Source organism: Danio rerio, chromosome 16, assembly GCF_052040795.2.
Source record: "Danio rerio strain M-AB ecotype USA chromosome 16, GRCz13ab, whole genome shotgun sequence".
Lineage (NCBI taxonomy): Eukaryota > Metazoa > Chordata > Actinopteri > Cypriniformes > Danionidae > Danio > Danio rerio.
Window position 1 is genome coordinate 45,023,328 of NC_141036.1, and position 21,673 is coordinate 45,045,000.

Consider the following 21,673-nt stretch of genomic DNA (forward strand, 5'->3'; position numbering starts at 1 on the left):
GAAATTTATTTACAGGTGCCATTAAAATTAATTATATTAATTATGTATATTTTTATATTAGTATTTTTAGTGTTCAAATTTTTTGTTGTTTTTGTGCAGTTGTAAGAAATACTAAATGACACAAATTGCAATTAATCTCAATTAAACATGTATTCCTTGACATAAGTTGATTTTTTTTTCAATATATTCATATTATGTTATGTTATATATATATATATATATATATATATATATATATATATATATATATATATAGCATAAACAATAATAATTTGTATTCATTCATTCAGTAATTCATTTTAATTGCATTTATTTATTCAATGAGTAACATGTATATTTTTATCAATTTCTATGAATGAATATAGACAATATATTTTTTAGCATTTAAACAAAACAATATTGTTTAACAGTTCTGTTCATTAAAACAAGAGTTTCTTCACCTAAAATCTTTATCAATATGAATGAATAATATCACAAGAGCAGCAGTGCGATATGGCTGTATATCTGCACTGGTAAGAGGCACCATATAGTGATGATATACAGCCAAATTGCACTGCTACGAGTGTGGTATTATATTTATACAAGAGTTCAATGGCATAATCAAGTATATTAAAAAAGAAAATCAAACACTTTTGTATGAGGAACTTCTTTCTTCCGCCATTCCTTTGCATCAGCAGCTGACGTCAAAACAGCAGAAATCGTTGCTTAAAACACAACATCCCTTTAGAGCTAGTGTTTGAATGATTCTCTAATTTCTTAGTCTCTAAAGTGATGACAAAACAGGTGATTTTGTTCACATTTAAAGAGTTAAAGACTGAACGGCATGAAATGTCATCAGTCTAGAGACATTTCCCAGTATTTCTCTTTTGCAATCAGGATATCACAGAAATTAAGCCTGAAAAGGCCAAAGCAAACACAAGCAGATTAGAATCAGCTCAGAATGTCTCTTACTTGTTTTAGAATGATTTAATCAGCTGTAGTTTGAAATACGAAAGAAAAGCAGAGTTTTTCCTCCCCTAAGAACGTATTATGCAGTCTCTTGTGGCGCAACCATCTTTGTTCTGCTTAGTATGACACGCTAATGGCCACTGATGCACTGAATCTACGAAATGATAAATATTTTAGGCACTATCCTTATAAATAAACTAGAAAACAACTACATTCTCACCTAAAAAAAAGTCACAAAAGTACATTATGTTGTCCAACAGCAGCAGTATTTATCAAACTGTAGTGAGTTTATTGATCTGCTGTCACTCTATGTGTAATACACAAGGGTGAAGAGGCTGTATGAGGGCTGTCAATGCAGAATATAGCACAGCTATCAGCCAATCAGATTCAAGAACCAGACAGAACTGTGGTTTAAAAGATAATACATTTGAATTAAAATGAGTTGTTTACAAGCAGCAAAATATCAACCAAATGTTATATTTTAATTAATCCAGAAAAAACAAACAAAAAGCGCTCTGGGGTAAGCTCAAATGTATGGTTGGTGCTCTTTGGGTAAGGGATTAATCAAAACAGCAACAAGAATCAGTCCAAGGCACTCGAATAAAGTAAAAAAATTTAAAAAGCCTTTATTCACATGGCTAAATCTTTAAAAACCTACGCGTTTCAGCAGAAGTCTGCCTTCATCAGGGTAACAGTGATCAGGTGCGTCTAGAGTCTCTTTTGAGTACTACGGTCACATGACTTATTTAAACATCTCAAATGGCACTCAAATAATTTAACAAGCAAAGTCTACTATCATCATAAATTCGGCATAGATACACAAACACCCACTAGCATATATGGGAAAAGAGAGAGAGAGAAAAAAAGGAAAATACATATATATACAAACACATACATCAATGTATAATGATAATCTGTAAAGCATAAAAAAACTCATTCATTTCATTAATTTTCTTGTCGGCTTAGTCCCTTTATTAATCCGGGGTCGCCACAGCGGAATGAACCGTCAACTTATCCAGCAACTTTTTACGCAGCGGATGCCCTTCCAGCCCCTGTTCCCCTGATTTTTCCTCTTTATTAATTTTGTATTTGTATTTATTTATATAAATTGAATATTAATAATGATAACAAAGTAGTAAGTAATACATTTCATTTGTAATGCGTCTTTCTTACACTCAAGGCGTAACAGTGGTAGAAACAATAGTAAAAATATTTCTATTCCAAAATGACAACGCAATACTCACAACACACAGCTATACGTTTATAACTTAAATGCTTAACTAAAAAGATATAAAAGTGTGTATCATTTCCACAATTCCATGCTTCTTTCTGTATATAAAGTCTTACATGGACGCTGTCCAGTCTCGGGCACAGATAGAGGATGTATCATCACACAACGTGAGGAGGAATATTATTACCATAATCATAGCCCAGGGGAAGTTCAGTTTCATAATTATACTTCACATAATCAGTTAACAGGATCCAATATCTGATTTGATGTTCTTATTCGTCCTCATGATTAGGAATCTAATGAAGCGATTCAAGCGTGTCGAGAGGTGTCAGGATATTATTGTCCTCATTACGCTTCATCAGCCCATGGAAAGTATCAGGGCTGGTATTGAATTATGATTCTCTCTTTTCTTAATAAAGAGGCGTCGGGTTGGAATGTGTACATTTAGTCTTGTGTTTATAGTTGAGCAGGATTGAGCGGTTCAGAGGATGGAGTTCAGTGGTGCGTGTGTTTTTACTGTAGGCCTCAGGCAGAAATGGACAAACAATTGATCCACACTCTCTGCCACACAAACTGGCATACAGTTATTACTGCATCCAGTGCAATTATTACGCTGCACATCATATTGCATACAGTTGAGTAATACAACATTTTAGTAATATCAGAAGGAAAAAAAGATGATATATATATATATATATATATATATATATATATATATATATATATATAAATATATATATATATATATATATAATGTTACGATTTTAAAGATGTTAATTAAAGGGGAAGAGGAGTAACATTAATTTTTGGGTGAAACACATAAGCAAACACACAATATCAACAAATGAGGGACAAGACCAAGACCAGCTAAATGCAATAAAGTGAGTTTATTTACAAAAATAGTGATAAGAATGAATGCCAAAAATATGTATATAGAAAGATCATTAAATATTTACAAAGACACATTGAATTTCACAGATAACAAATGTAACATAAGATGTTTGACCAGATATGGGAGAGTTGGAGAAATGAGACGCGGACGGCGTCCAAACAATAGAAATAAATAAAACAAAACAATCTATTTGGCCCAACCTCTACCCTAACTATCCAAAAGAAAATAATATAGAAGTTATTGAAAAGAAATCTTCGCGACTATTACGCACTAACTAACCTACGCTAATATCTGATGGGAAAACAAAAAGTACAGTGGGTGAAGCAATGCTTTTTAATCAATACAGATGTGAGAGCTGGGTAGATAATAGTCCCACCTGATTTCAATTGTTCCACTGCAAGCTATCCAAAAAAATATTAAATTAATATTTAGGTTCACCAACAACAATAATAATATGGGTTCAGATCAAACAAACTTTTTCGCGATTTTTCTTGTTATTTTATTTTATTTTTTATTTTTTTATGCAAAGATAAAAATGATTTGTGGTGGTAATTCCCAGAAATTTGCTGACAATTTTATGATAAAAAAATAATTAAGAAATAAATAGATATATTCATATTCATTTATGTATATAAATTATCTTATTTACCATATTAGGTAGCCTACTATGTTAGGTGTGCAATCTGACACAATGACCCTAAACATATGGTCTCTTGTCAAGACGAGATCTAAAACAGAGATTAAGCTAAAGGAAGGTTGTATAACTCTTATTTTTATCTATGATCTACATTCTCAGATTTCACTCCCCAGGGCCTGAGTGAGGTACATGATGTCATCATGTACCTCACTCAAGACATGCCTTATTAGGGCTTCCCCTACCATAATACACCTAAAACACGGATTGCCGTAAAACTCATCAATGGCAGAAAAGTGTTTTCTCTCTGTCAAATTGAAATTCGGGGGCCGTCCGGAAAGAGTTAAGCGAAATCATTTATCAATTTGATGCAGATCAAAGTAGGCTTCCAGCCATACATGTAAATAAAAACAATGTCCTTTACTTTGGTCATGTCTAGCGGCCATCATCTTTGAACCCCCATCATTGTAAGCTGCTTGCTTTTCTTTCTGTTCCATTTAAATAAATCTAATTTGATTATATGGTTTGGAATTGGATGGGATTATTAAAAATTATTGCTATTATTTTGCGTTTAAATACATTTTGCAGGATTGCAAAAAAGTGTGACTTTTTGTTGATTTAGCGTTGGATTCAGTGATCGAAAAAATTGTGACTTGTTCATTTTTCGTAGGATTTAGTGATCGCAATATTTCGACTTTTTTGTTGATTTTGCATAGGATTTAGTGATCGCAATATTGTGTCATTCGCAATAATCATGTGTCATTTCTGTAAGAAACAATGTTTTACAATGAACATGATAAGACTTATTTATAAAAACAGTAAGTTATTGTCAACTATCTTTAAAATTATGTAAATATAAATGTGTGTATATATGTGTGTATATACTGTATGTGTGTGTGTGTTTGTGTGTGTGTATATAACAGTATATATATATATATATACTGTATATATAATCTTACTTATCATTGCTCTGTGAATCCTACAAACCAATGAAATAATCTAACTCTTTATTTTTTGTCTCTCAGGTGGTGCTGCCCACATTCATCCTAGAGAAACGCTCCCTTTTGGAGATGTACGCCAACTTTATGGCTCATCCGGATGTATTTTTGGCCATCACATCTGGAGCGACACCAGAGGAGCGCATGATCCGGTTTGTGGAATATTACTTGACCGCTTTCCATGAGGGTCGTAAAGGAGCTGTGGCCAAGAAACCTTACAACCCCATTCTGGGGGAGAGCTTCCACTGCACATGGGACGTCCCACGAGAGAAGGTCCGTCCACTCAGGACTACCAGCTCCAGCCCAGCTCCTGCTGCTGCTGCTGCTCACTCGGCCCAGACCTCCTCCAATGAGGGCTTAGGGTCTTACCGGCTGCGTTTCGTGGCTGAACAGGTGTCCCACCACCCGCCAGTGTCTGGATTTTACTGCGAGTGCAAAGAGCGCCGGATATGTGTCAACACACACGTTTGGACTAAAAGCAAGTTCATGGGCATGTCCATAGGAGTGTCTATGGTCGGAGAAGGTAAGTCTGTCTTAAAGGTGCCATATACTGCATTGGATTAATAAGTCTTTTCTGGTATCTACATATTAGGTTTATGGCTTCAGTAAGTTAAAAAAAATAATAAAAAAAAATTTTATATGCTCATTTATTACTCCATGAAAATACCTCTAGAATCAGAAGGTCCATGATTGACCATATGTGGTTCGTGTTGTAAATATTAATAAGCTCTGCTTTGGCATGCAGCTAGATAGACGTGGACACACATAGCATGATATACGCTGAACACAGACAAATATAAACCCGTCAAAGTAACTTTAACCTATTTTGCTCACGAGATCTGTTGTAGATAAAAGCTAAAATATAATTAAACTTGACAATAGAGAGTGATAGAGATGTATCAAATCGTATTTTTAAGCTATATTGTTGAAGAAAAAAAGTCAGGACTTAGTATCAACCTCTGCATAAACAGATGAAAATTCTGCTGAGTGATTTAATACGATTCAGCAATCTATATGTGTTTGTTGAAACGTACACAATAAAATTTCACAATAAGCATGATAAATCAAGAAAAGCTGCAATTAAACATACCTTATGCCTCCTCTGAGTGGAGTTGAGGAAATGTGTAATCTGCAAATCTTGCACTTTGCATTCTGAAGCGATTTTGAACATGTCTTGTGCAGTTGTTGCCCACTAACACATTGTAAACAATTTGGGGCTCGCAAATACACATACATAGTAAGTTAAATACTAGCTTTAAAATAACTAGGGGAGGGAAACTACAATTTTTTTCTCTCTATAAAATATTTGGCCTATCAAACGTAGCCAGAGGTGTGCATATTAATTATTTTAATTTTAAAGCTACATATGAGTCTGTGTTCTCTTGATGACGCGGCTGCTTGTCAGGTCCGGATGAATGACCTAAAGTAGACATACATGCAAATGATAAGGGCATGGCCCGTGAGTCTTCACATGAACAGCTGCTGCGCTCGTGCATCCAGGTTAATCATGAACAACTCAGTGCGCATGTGCTAGTTGCCCTATCGCGGTCTGATTATGTTTCAATCAAGGTTTATATGCATCAAATACATAACATCTGTGCCAAACATCTTAACTGATGAACATATTAACAATAATACAACTGTATAGCCAAATTATATGTATGCATTAGCATGTTACAGCCCTAATGAGTATGATTATGTGAAACTCCATATAGATACATATTGCAATGATTTCGGGTACTTACTTAGTGATGCACGCACACATATATGCACAGTCCTTAAATGTTCTGCTGTCTTGGACTCTATAATACCTGTTTTATAACTTTAAAGTATCAACAACCACCACTGAGCTATATTCTAGCGATCAATGTTCCTGGTCCGTGGTGGATTTTGGCATAGTCCATTTCACGTGAGATGGCAGGGGTGAGTGGAAAAAACCAAGTTGCGGGGGGAATATTTTCTACAGAAATAATTTATGATTTCTTATGTGGCCCGGTACCAATTGTTCCACGGACCGGTACCAGTCCGCGGCCTGGTGGTTGGGGACCACTGTATTACATGACAGGAACAGCAATATAAGTCTTTTATGACTGTGTGATGATTTTTTGGTCTCCATGAGGAAAAGCAAGGAAAATTCAAACAGAATGAAGTATTATAAAAAATATAAAACTACAGAATATGTTCTGTCATAATTGGGGGAAGAGGACATAATATACAGTCTATACAAAAAATCATTATATTTATGGGAGGTCCCCAAATACCTAAAATGTTTGTAAAAAATACATCAATTTATTAAGAAAACTAGTTTAATTCATAATAAAAAGAGAGAGAAAGCATGTTACCAGGTGTAAGATCACAGCCAATCAGAATGTACAGTGAAATTTGAGCCAATGAAATGTCACGATGGGCGTAGCTATATAGTGTAATTAGAGTTTGTTCGGTTCATAAAGTTGTGTTTTGTTAATGGCAGTCATTTGTCTGTTGGGATCATTGAGTTTTGTTCATTAGAGTTTGCTGAAAGCCCGAGGGTTTGCTCATTCAGGCAGAACTTCAGATGTGTGTCCAGAGAGGCTGTTTCCAGATCAGCTGATGGTGGCTGTTTGCTGTCCGCCTCAGGGCCTGTGATATTTACTGGTGCTTATATCATAACTCCATCTGTGCACGAAATAACAACTAACAAACTTTGAAGAGGAAAAAAAAACTCTTCTTGATGGTTTACTTGATTCATTCGTTGACCTGAATGTTTCATTTTGATCCTGAATCTGGCGAGCTGTCAAGGACTGAGCCTTTCCACTGATGCAAAGACTTGTTCAAATGATTCTGCTCTGAATTCATTGAATATTATACCTAGTTTTTTTCACATACTTTATAGAGAGTGAAATCTCAGAGCATATTTTCATATGCAGAATGGCACAATTAAGATAAATGTTTATACATAAAGGGACAGTTCAGCCAAAAATCCTCATCATTCACTTCCTAATCTGAATTCCTTTCTTCTGTTAAACACAAAGAAAGATATACTTGATGAATGCTGGAAAAAATCAGCCACTGACGTCTGTAGTATTTTGATTATTTCAGTCTATGGCTGTCTGACTAATAACTTGTTCAGTTTTGAAAAGAAGAAAGAAATCCATAAAGTGTGAGTAAATGATGTGGAAAGTTTCATATTCAGGGGAACTATCCCTTAAATACACTTAGCACTGAGCATAGCACTAAAAAAGCATAAACATAATTAAAGACTAATAATTGTGAGTTCTTAACTGTTTAATGTGTTGTGTTGGGTTGGTTAAAAACATTTATATAAATCAAATCTAAAACATATACAAACATGTTGTGGGTGATTGGCGTGTTGAGGGATGGGGTGAGGGATGGGGTGTCGTGAACGAAAGTGAAGAGCGGGGGCCCTTATAATCGTCCTAACTTTCCCCCTTCCCAGCAGTGCCCCTGTTTTAAAGGATATAGTAAATAATGTAAAACTGTGCAATATTATTCAAATAATGTTTTTTAATTTCTAACATTTCAAACTGTATTTATTTTATTTCTTGTAAATGCACAGCAGAATTTTCTGCAGCCATCACCTTCATTTTTAAAGGAGAGGTCAACCAAACATTGTAATTCTGTAACCAGAAGATATTTTGAAAAATGCTGGTGTCTTTGACACATTGACTACCAAGTTACTACAATGTTCTTTCCTATTGTGGAGGTCAACCAGCATTTTTCAGTATATCTTTTTTTCAGTATATTCTTTTTTGTTCAACAGAAGCTAGAAAAAACTAAGGTCTAAAACCTCAGTAAAAGAAGAAGTAAATAATGAGGTACAGTGGTCCCTCGCTATAACGTGCTGCACCTTTCACAACCTCGCAGTTTTGTCGATTTTTTTTTTTGTTGTGCAAAATGAAATGCTTCTGCGTCCTGATTGGCTGTAGACTATTGTCAATCAATCTCCTCCGTGCCGTGTCTCCTACTGTACACAATGCATTCAGCTTGCCAAGTTTACACAAATCTTTCATCGCTAGCTGTGTGAAGTGCTTTACTGAGGGGCAGTTTAAATGGCACCCTGCATGAATATTAATGACAATTCTATAGAACATATAAATATATATGTATATAAATATATAAAATGTTTTATGAAATTATTATCTGTTGTCTTAGACCCAACTTATGGCCGAGAATTTATGTTATTAAGTCTTACCTCCCTGACTCATTATTCCTCCTTTTTGCTTGTTAGCCCTGCTTAGTCAAAAAAAATCCTCATCATATTATATTTAGTTATGTCAACCTGCAAAATTCGCTGCATGCCGACACCTCTGCATTAAAGTTACTCTGGTTTCACAGCGCATAAGCTGCGTGTATTTTATCAGCTTGCATGCAAACACACCAGGAACAGAGCAGCGTATGTGTCACTTTGCTTTCACCAACGCTGCTGCGCTTGCACATAGGGAATAACAAACTTGCCCGCGCAAAAGATGCCAAATGTGAATGGCCTCTAACGTCTTTATTCTGGGATTAACAATCCAACAAACACCGTTATGATGATGAAACGTCCTGCACCTTTGGTAGCCCCCAAAAGGCAGAGGAAGATGAGGACGGAAGATGCTAACCATCGCTAAAAGTTAAACTTCTGGACATAATAAAGGAAGGTAGAAGTTATTTTGCTGTAGGGCGCCATTAGGGAATGAATCTTTGATTCATTACATTTAGTTTTACACATTTAAAACATCTATAATAATTTACAAAATAAAGCTGACTACTTTATGGATTTCGCCTATTGCAGCTTATTAGGGACTTGTATTTTTAATTTTTGGTGAACTTAATATCACATACTTAAAAAATGACTTATTACTGATATAAAATGGGTTAAAGCAAGTTTTTTATGGGGGGGGGGGGGGGTATTGTTTTATGTTTAAATTCCATTTAAATTTGTAAAAACAATAAAGTTAATTGAATCAATTTGTGTTGGGACAACATGAAGGAATTGTGTTCCATTTTTTACAGTGCATGATCCTTTAGAAATTGCTACAACATGCAAATTGTGGTGCTCACAAAACCTTCCTATCCGCTTGTTAAGTGTGAGGTCACGCAAAGCGGCTTCCGGGTCCAAGCGCTCTATTCAACTGAATGGGGAGACTCATGAAATGGTGATAGAAAACGTTTACAAAGCGATTTAATGCTTTCGAAAATCACGATCGCAGTATATATGTCCATGCCTAATATCCGATGGCCAGAAAGTGATACATTTTTTATAAATTGTTACATTTTTGGTATTTGTTATGCAGCAAGCCCAGAGATTGTTGTGTACACTATGATTTTATATAAAATTAACTTTAATGTGTGATAGGAATAAAACGTGATCATAAACAAATGATTTCTCCACTCAAATGAATGGCGGCTTGGACCCGGAAACAGTATTACATACGTCACAAACACGTCACCACTTAACAAGCGGATTCTTAATTTTGAAAACAGCTGGACTGCAAAGAATCATTGTGGAAGCCACATTTGTTTTGAAAGTTTTTAAGAACAGCATTCCTGTTCTGAAATCTCACAGAAGTGTGCAGTAAAGTGGATAATCATGCAGGATGAAGGCAGCATTTGGTGTTAGGACTTTTCTGTAATTAGGACATCATTAATTACTCATAAGACAGCACTAGCTCTAATCCCCTCATGAACGCACTGTTAATTGGAGCAGAAGGAAGTGTGCAGGAGTTTAAGATGATATACCTTACCCAAAATGAAAGTGATGTCATCAGATCTATATGATTTTCTATCTTCTGCGGGGTGCAGAATATACTTTTAACAAACACAAATTCATATATCAAAACTTCATATTTGTCCGGGACAAGAGAAAAAAACATTAAAGCTCAATGTGTCTGTATTACACAGCTGTACTAGAAAGATTTATCTGTGTCCAGTGTGTGTGCTTTTTATATTTTTTCTTATTTATCAACTTCATCATATGTTCTGTATAGTAACCATTACTAGGGCTGTGCAATTAATTCAAATTCGATGATTATGAAAAGAAAATCATCAAGATAAAATGATTATTGTGTCATATCCCTCAACCTTTTAAGCTGTCTGCAGTCATTCCTCTGCATCTCACATTCCCGTTGTCGCCTGTTTTCATCATTATTATTAAATAAAAACCTTGGTCATATGGCCTACTGATAATTGTTTTAAATAATGATGATTACAATTATGACAAGAATAGTCATGATTATGATTTCCCATAATCATGCAGCCTTAACCAGTATGGTGTTTTTAAATAAATAAATAAATAAATAAATATACATATAAATATACATACACACAGCTGAAATCTTATTATTTATTAAAAATATTTATCAAATGATGTCTAATAGATTCAAGAAAAATTCAAGATAATATTCTTTTCTTCTGGAGAGAGTCTTATTTGTTTTTTATTTTGGCTGGAATAAAAGCAGTTTTTAATTTTTTAAAAACAATTTTAGGTCAAAATTATGAGCCCCTTTAAGCTATTTTTTTCAATAGTCTACAGAACAAACCATCGTTATACAATAACTTGCCTAATTGCCCTAACCTGCTTGTTAACCTAATTAACCTAGTTGAGCCTTTAAATGTCACTTTAAGTTGGATAGAAGTGTCTTGAAATATATCTAGTCAAATATTATTTACTGTCATCATGACAAAGATAAAATTAGAGATATTAGAAATGAGTTATTAAAACTATTATGTTTAGAAATGTGTTGAAAAAAAAATTGTCTCTCCGTTAAACAGAAATTGGGGGAAAAAATAAACAGGGCTAATAATTTAGGGGGGCTAATAATTCTGACCTCAACTGTATGAATGTGTTTGTGTATTCATACAGTTGATATATATATATATATATATATATATATATATATATATATATATATATATATATATATATATATATATATATAGAATAGTATTTCACCAAGTAGGATATGTTCCAATCTGCCAATCCGAATTAAGTGATACATTTAGTGTTTATGTTAAGTTTAGGCAGTTAGATTTATGCTCTCCTACATGATTGTTACCCTCCAATTATTCAACTCTGATTTTGGTAATAATTTGCAGATATGGTTGAGTTTAGGGGTAGGGTACACTTTCCAACAAAAAATATGTTCCAGGACCATCATAGATGTTAATCCAGGATTGCATCTTACTTGGCAAAATAATGATGTGTTACTGTAGGTACAGTACTGCATATGGTGTTACCCTGGACAACAAAAGTTGCAAGTTGCATATTTGAAGGAAAAGCCATCAATACATTTATTTTATGCCAAAACAAATAATTAAAATATTAAGCAAAGACATTTAGTTAATTTCTTTTCATAAGTATTCATTCATTCATTTATTTTCCTTCAGCTTAGTCCCTTTATTCATCGGGGCTCGCCACAGCGGAATGAACCGCCAACTTATCCAGATGGCTGGCCCAGCCGGGACTCGAACCAGTGACCTTTTTTGCTATGAGGCATCAGTGCTAACCACTAAGCCACTGTGCCGCCTTTCATAAATATGTCAGAGCTTACATTTTGATACATCTCTATAATAACTTAAATCTGGACAACTTTATGGGTTATTTTCTTAAGGTTTTAATTCTTTTGAACCCCCCAGGTTGCTAATTTTTGGAAAAGATGTCCTATCCTAACAAACCATGCAGAAATAGAATAAAAAGACCCTTATGGCTGGTTTTGTGGCCCAAAGTTACACTGTAACCACAAACATAATGAGTTATGACCAAAAAACTCAAGAATTGTGTTGTTTCAGCTCATTTTAAATAAGTAGGTGTTGATGTTTTCATAAATTATTATATATTTTTTGAGAGCACATATATTTATATTGTACATTTTATGATTTTAGTTTTCCAATAACTAATATCAACTCTATGTTTCTAAACCCATTCTGAATTCCTAATGTCTATCAGATTGTCTAAAGATTGACATGATGACTGAATTGGGGACGCTTGAACAGCTTAAACCCACTGAACGTCCTCTGTTCTGATCAGCCATGTTGGCTCTGTCAGCCGCAGTTTCCTGATGTGTCAGCTGAAGTGAGTTCATCAGAGCTCCACTGGACTGATCAGAGTCTCTCAGTGAAACAGATGTGCTGCGGTCAGAGCTGGCAGAAAACTCTAGACAGCTGTCCATTATATAAGCAGAATAAAAGAGGCCAGACCCACCGAGAGAAGCTGCTGTCCACTCCATACATTCCTGCTCTTCACATTCTATACACACACACACACACACACTCAGTCACTGTAATTAATCATGAAGAGAACTTTTAATCACTGAGAAACTTTTAATATGATAAGTGGTTTAATGTAGCTTAATTTTGCTCATTTTTATTTAAACTGAATTTAAATTGTTTTTCTATTATTTTGATTTTACATGGATTTTATATCCCCATTTAGTAATATACAATTAAAGTCAGAATTATTAGCCCCCCCTTATTTTTATTTATTTATTTTTTATTTAAATATTTCCCAAATGATGTTTAATAGAGCAAGGAAATGTTCACAGTATGTCTGATAATATTTTTTTTTTTCTGGAGAAAGTCTTGTTTGTTTTATTTCGGCAAGAATAAAAAGCAGTTTTTATTATTATTTTCTTCAAACATTTAAGTTTCGAAATTATTAGCCTCTTTAAGCTATATATTTTTTTCGATAGTCTACAGAACAAACCATCATTATACAGTAACTTGCCTAATTACCTCTAGTCAAATATTATTGACTGTCATCATGGCATAAAATATAAAAAAATAAAATAAATCAGTTATTAGAAATGAGTTATTAAAACTATTATGTTTAGAAATGTGTTGAAAAATCTTCTCTCCTTTAAACAGAAATTGGGGGAAAAAATAAACGGGGGGGTAATAATTCTGACTTCAACTATATATATTTTATTTTATTATTGATTATTTTTAAAAAAGTTAATAATTTAGTTAATTTAATTTTAGTAAGTCATTTTTGTATCTATTTACTTTATTTATGTTTCAGTTTTAGAATTTAAATGATTAATTTTAAAGGGGTTATGAACTAACTCAGTTTTCTACTGTTTTCTAAGGGGACACTTATAAGCTCCTTTCTCACATACAGACCTTTCTGGAAAATTATTGGCCATTTTCTGGAAAGGTCTGTATGTGTAAACAGGCGCTTTTTGAAAATACCGGTAAATTCGTAAATTTTCCAGAAAGTGAAGTTGTACAGTAAAATTACTGGTAAGTTGCCGAAATGCTGCTCTGTGTGAACGCAGAAGAAAAAATTGCCGGAAAAGCGAATTCCCGATTAGAACGCTCTAACGTGAGACGTCTACTCCAGCCAATCAGAACATTCAGACGCATTCACATCCATGCTGAATATAAATATAAAAGCCTTTGAATATTTTTCCAGACACATTTAGCTGCTAGATGTTAGTCAGATAACGTAAATACAATACTTAAAATATATTTCTAAATACAACAGATTTTACTAATACACCATCCAATTTCTGTTTAAAAATAAAATGATGCTACCATTTTATAAAGATATTTTTATCCCCCTATAATTTGGCTCTGAAAATTGGCATTCTGAAAACAAACCAACGAAAGCTGTGGAATACTCAATGATTATAAATCTATAAATCTGAAATTGTATATTTTGTATTTCATTTACCCAAATAAAACTATAAAAATCTAATATTTGAGTTGACCCAATAATTGCTGTCCTCTATCTTAAACATACAGCAAAAGTCCTCACTGACTTCTTGAAGTTCATCACTCCATTAAACATGCAGTGGTTTCATGGTCATCTGTACTGAAATGAGCATAAATCAGACCTGCTGTTAGTCTTTATATTGAGTGGAGCTGAACCTGTGAAACGTATGACCTGTGTGTGTTTGTGTGTCAGGAGTGCTTCATCTGCTGGATCACGATGAGCAGTATGTGTTCACTCTGCCCTCGGCCTTCGCCCGCTCCATCCTCACTGTGCCCTGGGTGGAACTGGGCGGTAAAGTGTCCATCAGCTGCGCCAAGAGCGGATACTCGGCCACCGTTACCTTCCACACCAAACCCTTCTATGGAGGAAAAGTGCACAGGTTAGAGCAGAGAAACAGTGTGTTTGAGTGCAATAATTCACTATTTCACTGTTGAAATATTTTAGAAATATCTTAAGCATTTGGATTAAAGCTACTGTATAATCACTGAATTGAAGTCAAATTGAACCTCAGCATCTAAATCGATTCCAAGCCCTAATTTATTCCGATTATCTTACAGTGATTTGTGATTTTGATCTGCTTTTTTTTAGAGTGACGGCTGAGGTGAAGCACAACCCGAGTGGGACCATCGTGTGCAAGGCTCAGGGCGAGTGGAATGGGACGCTCGAGTTCACCTACAACAGCGGAGAAACCAAAGTCATCGACACCTCCAAACTGCCAGTCATCAAGAAAAAGATTCGGCCGCTTGATAAACAAGGCCAGTATGAGTCCAGGTGAGGAGAACTTACCTTTAAATGAGATTTACTTCTCATACCGTGGGAGTTTTAACGAGATTTAAGCATTTTATTTGATTCATTTGAATTATTTGATTAACTTGCATTCATTTTTATTCAGCATTGTTTCGATCCATTAGGATTAGAGTTGTCCAGTCTTGTTGATGATAAAAGCCCACAGATTTGAGTTGTTTTTCATGTGCTTTTATATTTTTATTTTTAAGCTTATTGTATAACATCAGTAGGAGCACTACAGTATGTAGGAGTAGTGCAAAACCATTGAAAAAAGAAAGTCTGCTAAATACTGTTCAAATGAGCTACATGTGGCAAACTGCTGGTTAAAGTGGAATAATAAAATAGAAGGTATAATCTGTTTATCAACCAGAAATGTAATTTTGTGTGTGTGTGTGTGTATAGTTTATATAAACCATTTTGTAAACAATAATAATGGCCCTAATGTATTTCCTGTTTTACATTTAAAATTTCCACAGTTCCACATACTGATAAATAATGTTATGACAGCTGTTTTAGCGTTGAGATATGATTGAATTGCCGCTTGATACATTTATTAAAATAGTTTGACAACAAGCAAGAAATATTCATCGGCCAATGACATCCCCCCATTGAAATGGTCTATATCAGGGATGGGCAAACTTGATCCTCGAGGGCCGGTGTCCCTGCAGAGCTTTGTTCCAACACTAGTCAAACACACCTGAACATGCTAATCAGTGTCTTTAAGATCACAAGAAATCTATAAGCGGGTGTGTTTGATTAGGGTTGGAGCTAAACTGTGCAGGACACCGGCCCTCCAGGACCGAGTTTGCCCACCCTGGTCTATATACAGTGCTTATCATATATAAGTACACCCTCACAAATCTTCTATCTATATTTATATTTTTCATAGGAAGCTATGCAATAATATTTTTGTGCATATACATTAGATTAATCAGTACTGAAGCCAAATCTGGAGCATTTCTAACAGAATAACTTACAATAACGGCCCAAAAACTAGTACACCCAAATTTATGTCATAGTAAAATATTAAATACAAATTTCAAAAAAAGAGGAAAAATCAAGAGAAGCAAAAATATTTGAAAAATTTTGTTGAAATTTTGTAGGTTGTATTCTTTTATTTAATTATTCAATTATTATCTTTCAATTTTTAAATATGTTTGGTGACTAAAATATTATGTTAATAAATATATCTGTTTAATAAATCTGTTTTGTTCAAATGCACCAAAATGCATAGTCTATATTCACATTTACAACATGGGGTGTACTGGGTGCATGGGGTGTACATGGGGTGTTATGCTTAGCACTGTAAGTCTTATATATATGTGTATATACAGTATATACGTTTCAATTATTAATATAAAACAAATTGCTGAAGGAGACTAATAATATTGACCTTAAAAGTTTTTTAAAAATTAAAAACTGCTTTTATTCCAGTCAAAATAATACAAATAAGACTGTCTCCAGAAAAAAAAATATTATTGGAAATAATGTGAAAATTTCCTTACTTGATTAAATATTACTTGAGAAATATTTGGAAAAAAAATATTTTACAGGAGGGACAATTTTTTTTTATTATTTAACTGTATATGTACTTGTGTAAATGCATTTAATTTAGTTTAATTTTAGTTTTTTATTGTAATTGGGAAAGGTTTATTTGTTAATTTTTGTTTTTTCTATTAATTGCAATAGCCAGAATTATCTATCAAACTTTACACTGTAATAATGGACAAAAATACATTTTTATAAACAAATTCATTCATTCATTCATTTTTTTTTCCGACCTAGTCCCTTTATTAATCTGGGGTCGCCACAGTGGAATGAACCTCCAACTTATCCAGCAAATGTATTACGCAGCGGATGCGCTTCGAGCTGCAACCCATCTCTGGGAAACATCCATACACACTCATTCACACTCATACACTACAGACAATTTAGCTTACCCAATTCAACTGTAACATGTCTTTGGATTGTGGGGGAAACCGGAGCACCTGAACACAGGTAGAACATGCAAACTCCATACAGAAACACCAACTGAGCCAGCCAAGGCTTGAACCAGCGACCTTCTTGCTGTGAGGCGACAGCACTACCTACTGCGCCACCACATAGCCTTTATAAACAAATGTGTTTGTTAATTTGTAGAATACTGTTCTTCTTGCACGAGTTTAATTTGTTCAAACAGAAGTGAAGTAAAGCTTTGCTCATAAGTTTACTGCGGTGAGTGTAAAGAGCAGAGTGTAAAGCTCTCAGTCAGTGTGGCGTTTGCACAGACACTTTAATGCAATCAGAAGAAGAGCTTTAAAGCAGCAGGATGCATGCACAACTCTGACCTCATTGATCCTACAGAGGCTTCAGGTCAAATTTAATAAAAGATTCAGCTGATTCATCATCTGAGGCTCGATCAATATGACTAGACAACAGCCTTTACTGAACGAGTTCTGCGCAGAAAACATCTTCCGTTGTGGATGAAAATAATAACTATATTTTTAAGTACATTTCCAAGTATTAGATATTGTTTGCATATAACAGTTACTATTTAAAACATTTTATTTCTGAGTTACGCTTTATTTGAACTCTTTACACATTTGAAGCGAGTATAATAATGTCAAGAAGAAGGATTAGGGTTATGATTAGGATGTAGTCTACAAATAAACTTTACACTGTAAAATATAGTTTTTGTCCAGCCTTAGATATTTTTCAATAATGTTAAACACATTTTAATATACACATATTACCCAAATGATGTTTATCAGAGAAAATACAGCTCATTAGTCAAAAATACCAAGTAAGTTTATTAGAAGTATTTGTGGTGGAGTTTATTCAAGCCTTTCTGAAATGATGAGTCTCACATAAATGCTGTTTGCAGTATACACACACAAACACACTAACACCGTGGTGATTATAGTAATTAAGAATTAATTACAAACTGTTTTGAAAATGTTTTAAACTTATAAAACTAATTATTGAAGAGCAGCTGATCAAAGAGATTCGTAACATGTTTTAATGACAGTTTCTTTGCAAGAAATGTTCTGTGGGTGTGTGTACATGTTAATATGGAGACATTGCATCTGTCAATCAATTTGGTGGGGGTAAAGCCGCACTTATATATCATGTTGTGGTGGACCTCAAAATGCGAGAGATTTAGATCCTATTTTAACAATATTAATTTTTGTGTCTGAATAATGTCTGAATTCATAGAATTCGAAAATCAGTATGCGAGAAGTACCCTGATGACCTACTACTTCCAGCAAGATTCTGAAGTGTGCATCCAGTGCACGATATACTATCCCATGATATCCCACAAGAGAATTCATGAATGAGTAAAGCGACGCAACTCATGGGGTTAGGTTAAGTGATCGTAACAAAATGGTGGATGTAGTCCCATTCAAACTACTGACATTCATACTGTATAGAATATACTTTTCTTATGGCCGAGTAGTAAATTCAAGTTCAAATGCAGTACTTACTTAGTAGTAGGCAGTTTCGGACGCAGCCACTGCATACTTCCATACTATACAGTATGCTAAAATCAGTATGCGAGCCGAGTAGTATGTCCGAATTCATAGAATTAGAAAATCAGAATGCGAGAAGTAGCCGGATGACTTACTACTTCCGGCAAAATTCTGAAGTGCGCCCATGCCTGCTGTCCTATCCCATAATGCCTCGCAAGAGAATTCATGAATGGGAGTGAAGCTACGCAACTGACGCAGGTTGGTCACGTGACCATGACAAAAAGGCAAATGTAGTATGTCCGAATTCCTTTCATACTTTTCACATTCATATTGTTTAGAACATACTTTTCTAACGGCCGAGCTGTAAGTTAAATTCAAATGCAGTAACTACTGATTATTAGGTGGTTTTATACGCAGCCATTGTGTTTCTACACCCCAATAAGACACACAGTTCTGTCCAAACAGCTTTCAAAAGTTGATTTTCATCACAGGTGCCCTTTAAATTGTTAAAGCTATTATATTTAGAAATGTGTTGAAACAATCTTCTCTCCGGTACACAGAAATCGGGGAAAAAATATAATAGTAGTACAAATTTTTTTAGGAAACACTTAGGAAAGATAAGTTTTTTATTATTATTTTTTTTTTATTTTACAACAGGGCTAATCATTTTGTTTTCAACTTTGTGTGTATATACAGTATACAGAAATATATTTTGTTTAAACCTTAAAATGCTTTCAGCACATGTATGCTTTTAGCTGACACTTTTATTCCCCAAAGCCATTTTTCAAAATGCAGACAATAAATAATTCACTACATAAAACGCCAGATTTATTTACAGTTGTTTTGTTTTTGTAAACCTTTTATCTAAAACAGTTTTCAGTTTGAATTTAGTGGCACATTTATTCATTCATTCATTTTCTTTTCAGCTTAGTCCCTTTATTAATCTGGGGTCGCCACAGTGAAATAAACCGCCAACTTATCCAGCATATGTTTTGCGCAACGGATGCCCTTCCAGCTGCAACCCATCACTGGGAAAGTGGCACGCTTATTTGAAGTGTATTATTCTGTAACAATATCTAATATATTTGTTGTTAAATGTAATCATTTGTTGTATGAGCAGGTTTCCTCTGCCTTTCCCTAGCTTGTAAACAAAGTCTTTGTCTTCCAGCGATGTCGTGTATCAGCATGTGTGTGTGTGTTTGACAGGCGGCTTTGGCAGCAGGTGACGACAGCGCTGAAGGCTGGAGACATCGATGAAGCCACCGAACACAAACACCAGCTGGAGGAACGACAGAGAAGAGAAGGGAAGCAGAGATCCGCCAGCAGCAGCTCCTGGAAACCCAAATACTTCATTAAAGAGGTGAAGATTCCTCATCTGCAGCACACAACACATCAACAACACCTTAAACATCCTGCTCCACATCTGAAAGACCAGTCAAAGAGATTCAGGAATGTATATTTAGAATTAATTTGAATCATGTACAGCAAGTGGTAATGAAGAAGCTCTTTAATTCGGCTGTTTTCATTCCACCAGACCACAAAAAGATTAATCTATATTTTGATGTTTTATTTTGATATTTAAGGAACTGGTTTCTGTTTTAATATCTATTAAATTGGAATTTATTCATGCTGTGGAAAAAGTGTGCCAAGAAAATATCCTCCACACCATTACACCACCACCACCAGCCTGAACCGTTGAGACAAGGCAGGATGGATCCATGCTTACATGTTGTTGATGCCAAATTCTGAGCCTACCATCCCAATGTCGCAGCTAAAACCGAGACTCATAAGACCAGGCAACATTTTTTCAATCTTCTATTGTCCAATTTTAGTGAGCCTCTGCTAATTGTAGCCTCAGTTTCCTGTTCTTAGCTGACATGAGTGGCACCCGGCGTGGTCTTCTGCTGCTGTAGCCCATCCGTCTCAAGGTTGGACGAGTAGGGATGCACCGATAACATTCTGAGTATCGACCAATACAGATTCAATCCCGTTAATGTGCCTTTTTTTTAAGCATAATACGGTTTCTATAGTTCTAGTGATAAACTCAAATAATATAACTTATTTAAAAATAACAGACCTATAGGCCTACTGTATATGACAGAGGACATAATCTAACTAAAAACATGATGCTTGCTGTAAACTAGGCTACATTATTTAAGCATTAGCTATGACATTGATTTGAACTGTTGTGGTCCAACTTATGTTTCCTTTTTTAATATTAAGATTTTTCTTTGAAATCTGTAATAGGCTTCCACTATTGACCCTAATCGTTGTTAAAATAACTAGCCTTTTAGCAAAGCCTGACGGTTTCCTGCAGGTTTGACCCAGACTAAACGAAACTGTCTTGAGGCCAGTTTTACTTAATAATCCCTCGCCAAATCTCACCGTGAGTGAGACAGAGAAATTTCAAAACAAGGTCTGCTTATATGCTTCAGAGCCAAAACACTAATTGGTCTGTTAAATAAAATGTTAATACAAATAAAATGACAGTGAAATATTTAGTTTCAGAGTAATGATTTTCTGTTAATGACAATCCATATTGCGTCAGCAAGGGTCACCAAACTTTTTGATATATATATATATATCTATATCTATATCTATATATATATATATATATATATATATATATATTTATTTATTTATTTATTTATATATATATATATATATATATATATATATATATATATATATATATATATATATATATATATATATATATATATATATATATATATATAACTTGATGTCATTAACAAATTTTACACCAATGCAGGTGTGATTTAAAAAGAATAGCTTCAAAAAATACTAGATTCAGCTTACTGGTTTGTGGTGCAATGGTGAGCTGTTTTTAGAACAGGCCTGTGGGCAACTTATGTAATCTTCGTGGGCTACCCGGTGCCCGTGGGCACCATGTTGGTGACCCCTGGCGTCAGTTTCACTTTTATTAAATTAATCAACTACTTTGACCACAGTGAGCCAGGCTTTAAAAACTATTCGCAGCACTGAAAGTATTCCCCTTGGAAGAAAAAAACACAGTCGGA

The 21,673-nt window shown here is 34.5% G+C and overlaps 1 protein-coding gene across 5 annotated transcripts in view; it reads left to right on the plus strand.

Annotated features, from left to right (window-relative positions):
- Positions 1-21,673, plus strand: part of osbpl10b (oxysterol binding protein-like 10b) — a 104,159-nt gene that overhangs the window by 79,700 nt on the left and 2,786 nt on the right. For all 5 annotated transcript variants that reach the window (XM_087287713.1, XM_087287714.1, XM_087287715.1 and 2 more), the window contains 4 exons: positions 4,731-5,226; positions 14,590-14,776; positions 14,986-15,168; positions 19,839-19,992. In XM_087287713.1, the coding sequence (XP_087143839.1) occupies positions 4,731-5,226; positions 14,590-14,776; positions 14,986-15,168; positions 19,839-19,992 (1,020 nt within the window). The remainder of the gene's footprint in view (positions 1-4,730; positions 5,227-14,589; positions 14,777-14,985; positions 15,169-19,838; positions 19,993-21,673) is intronic.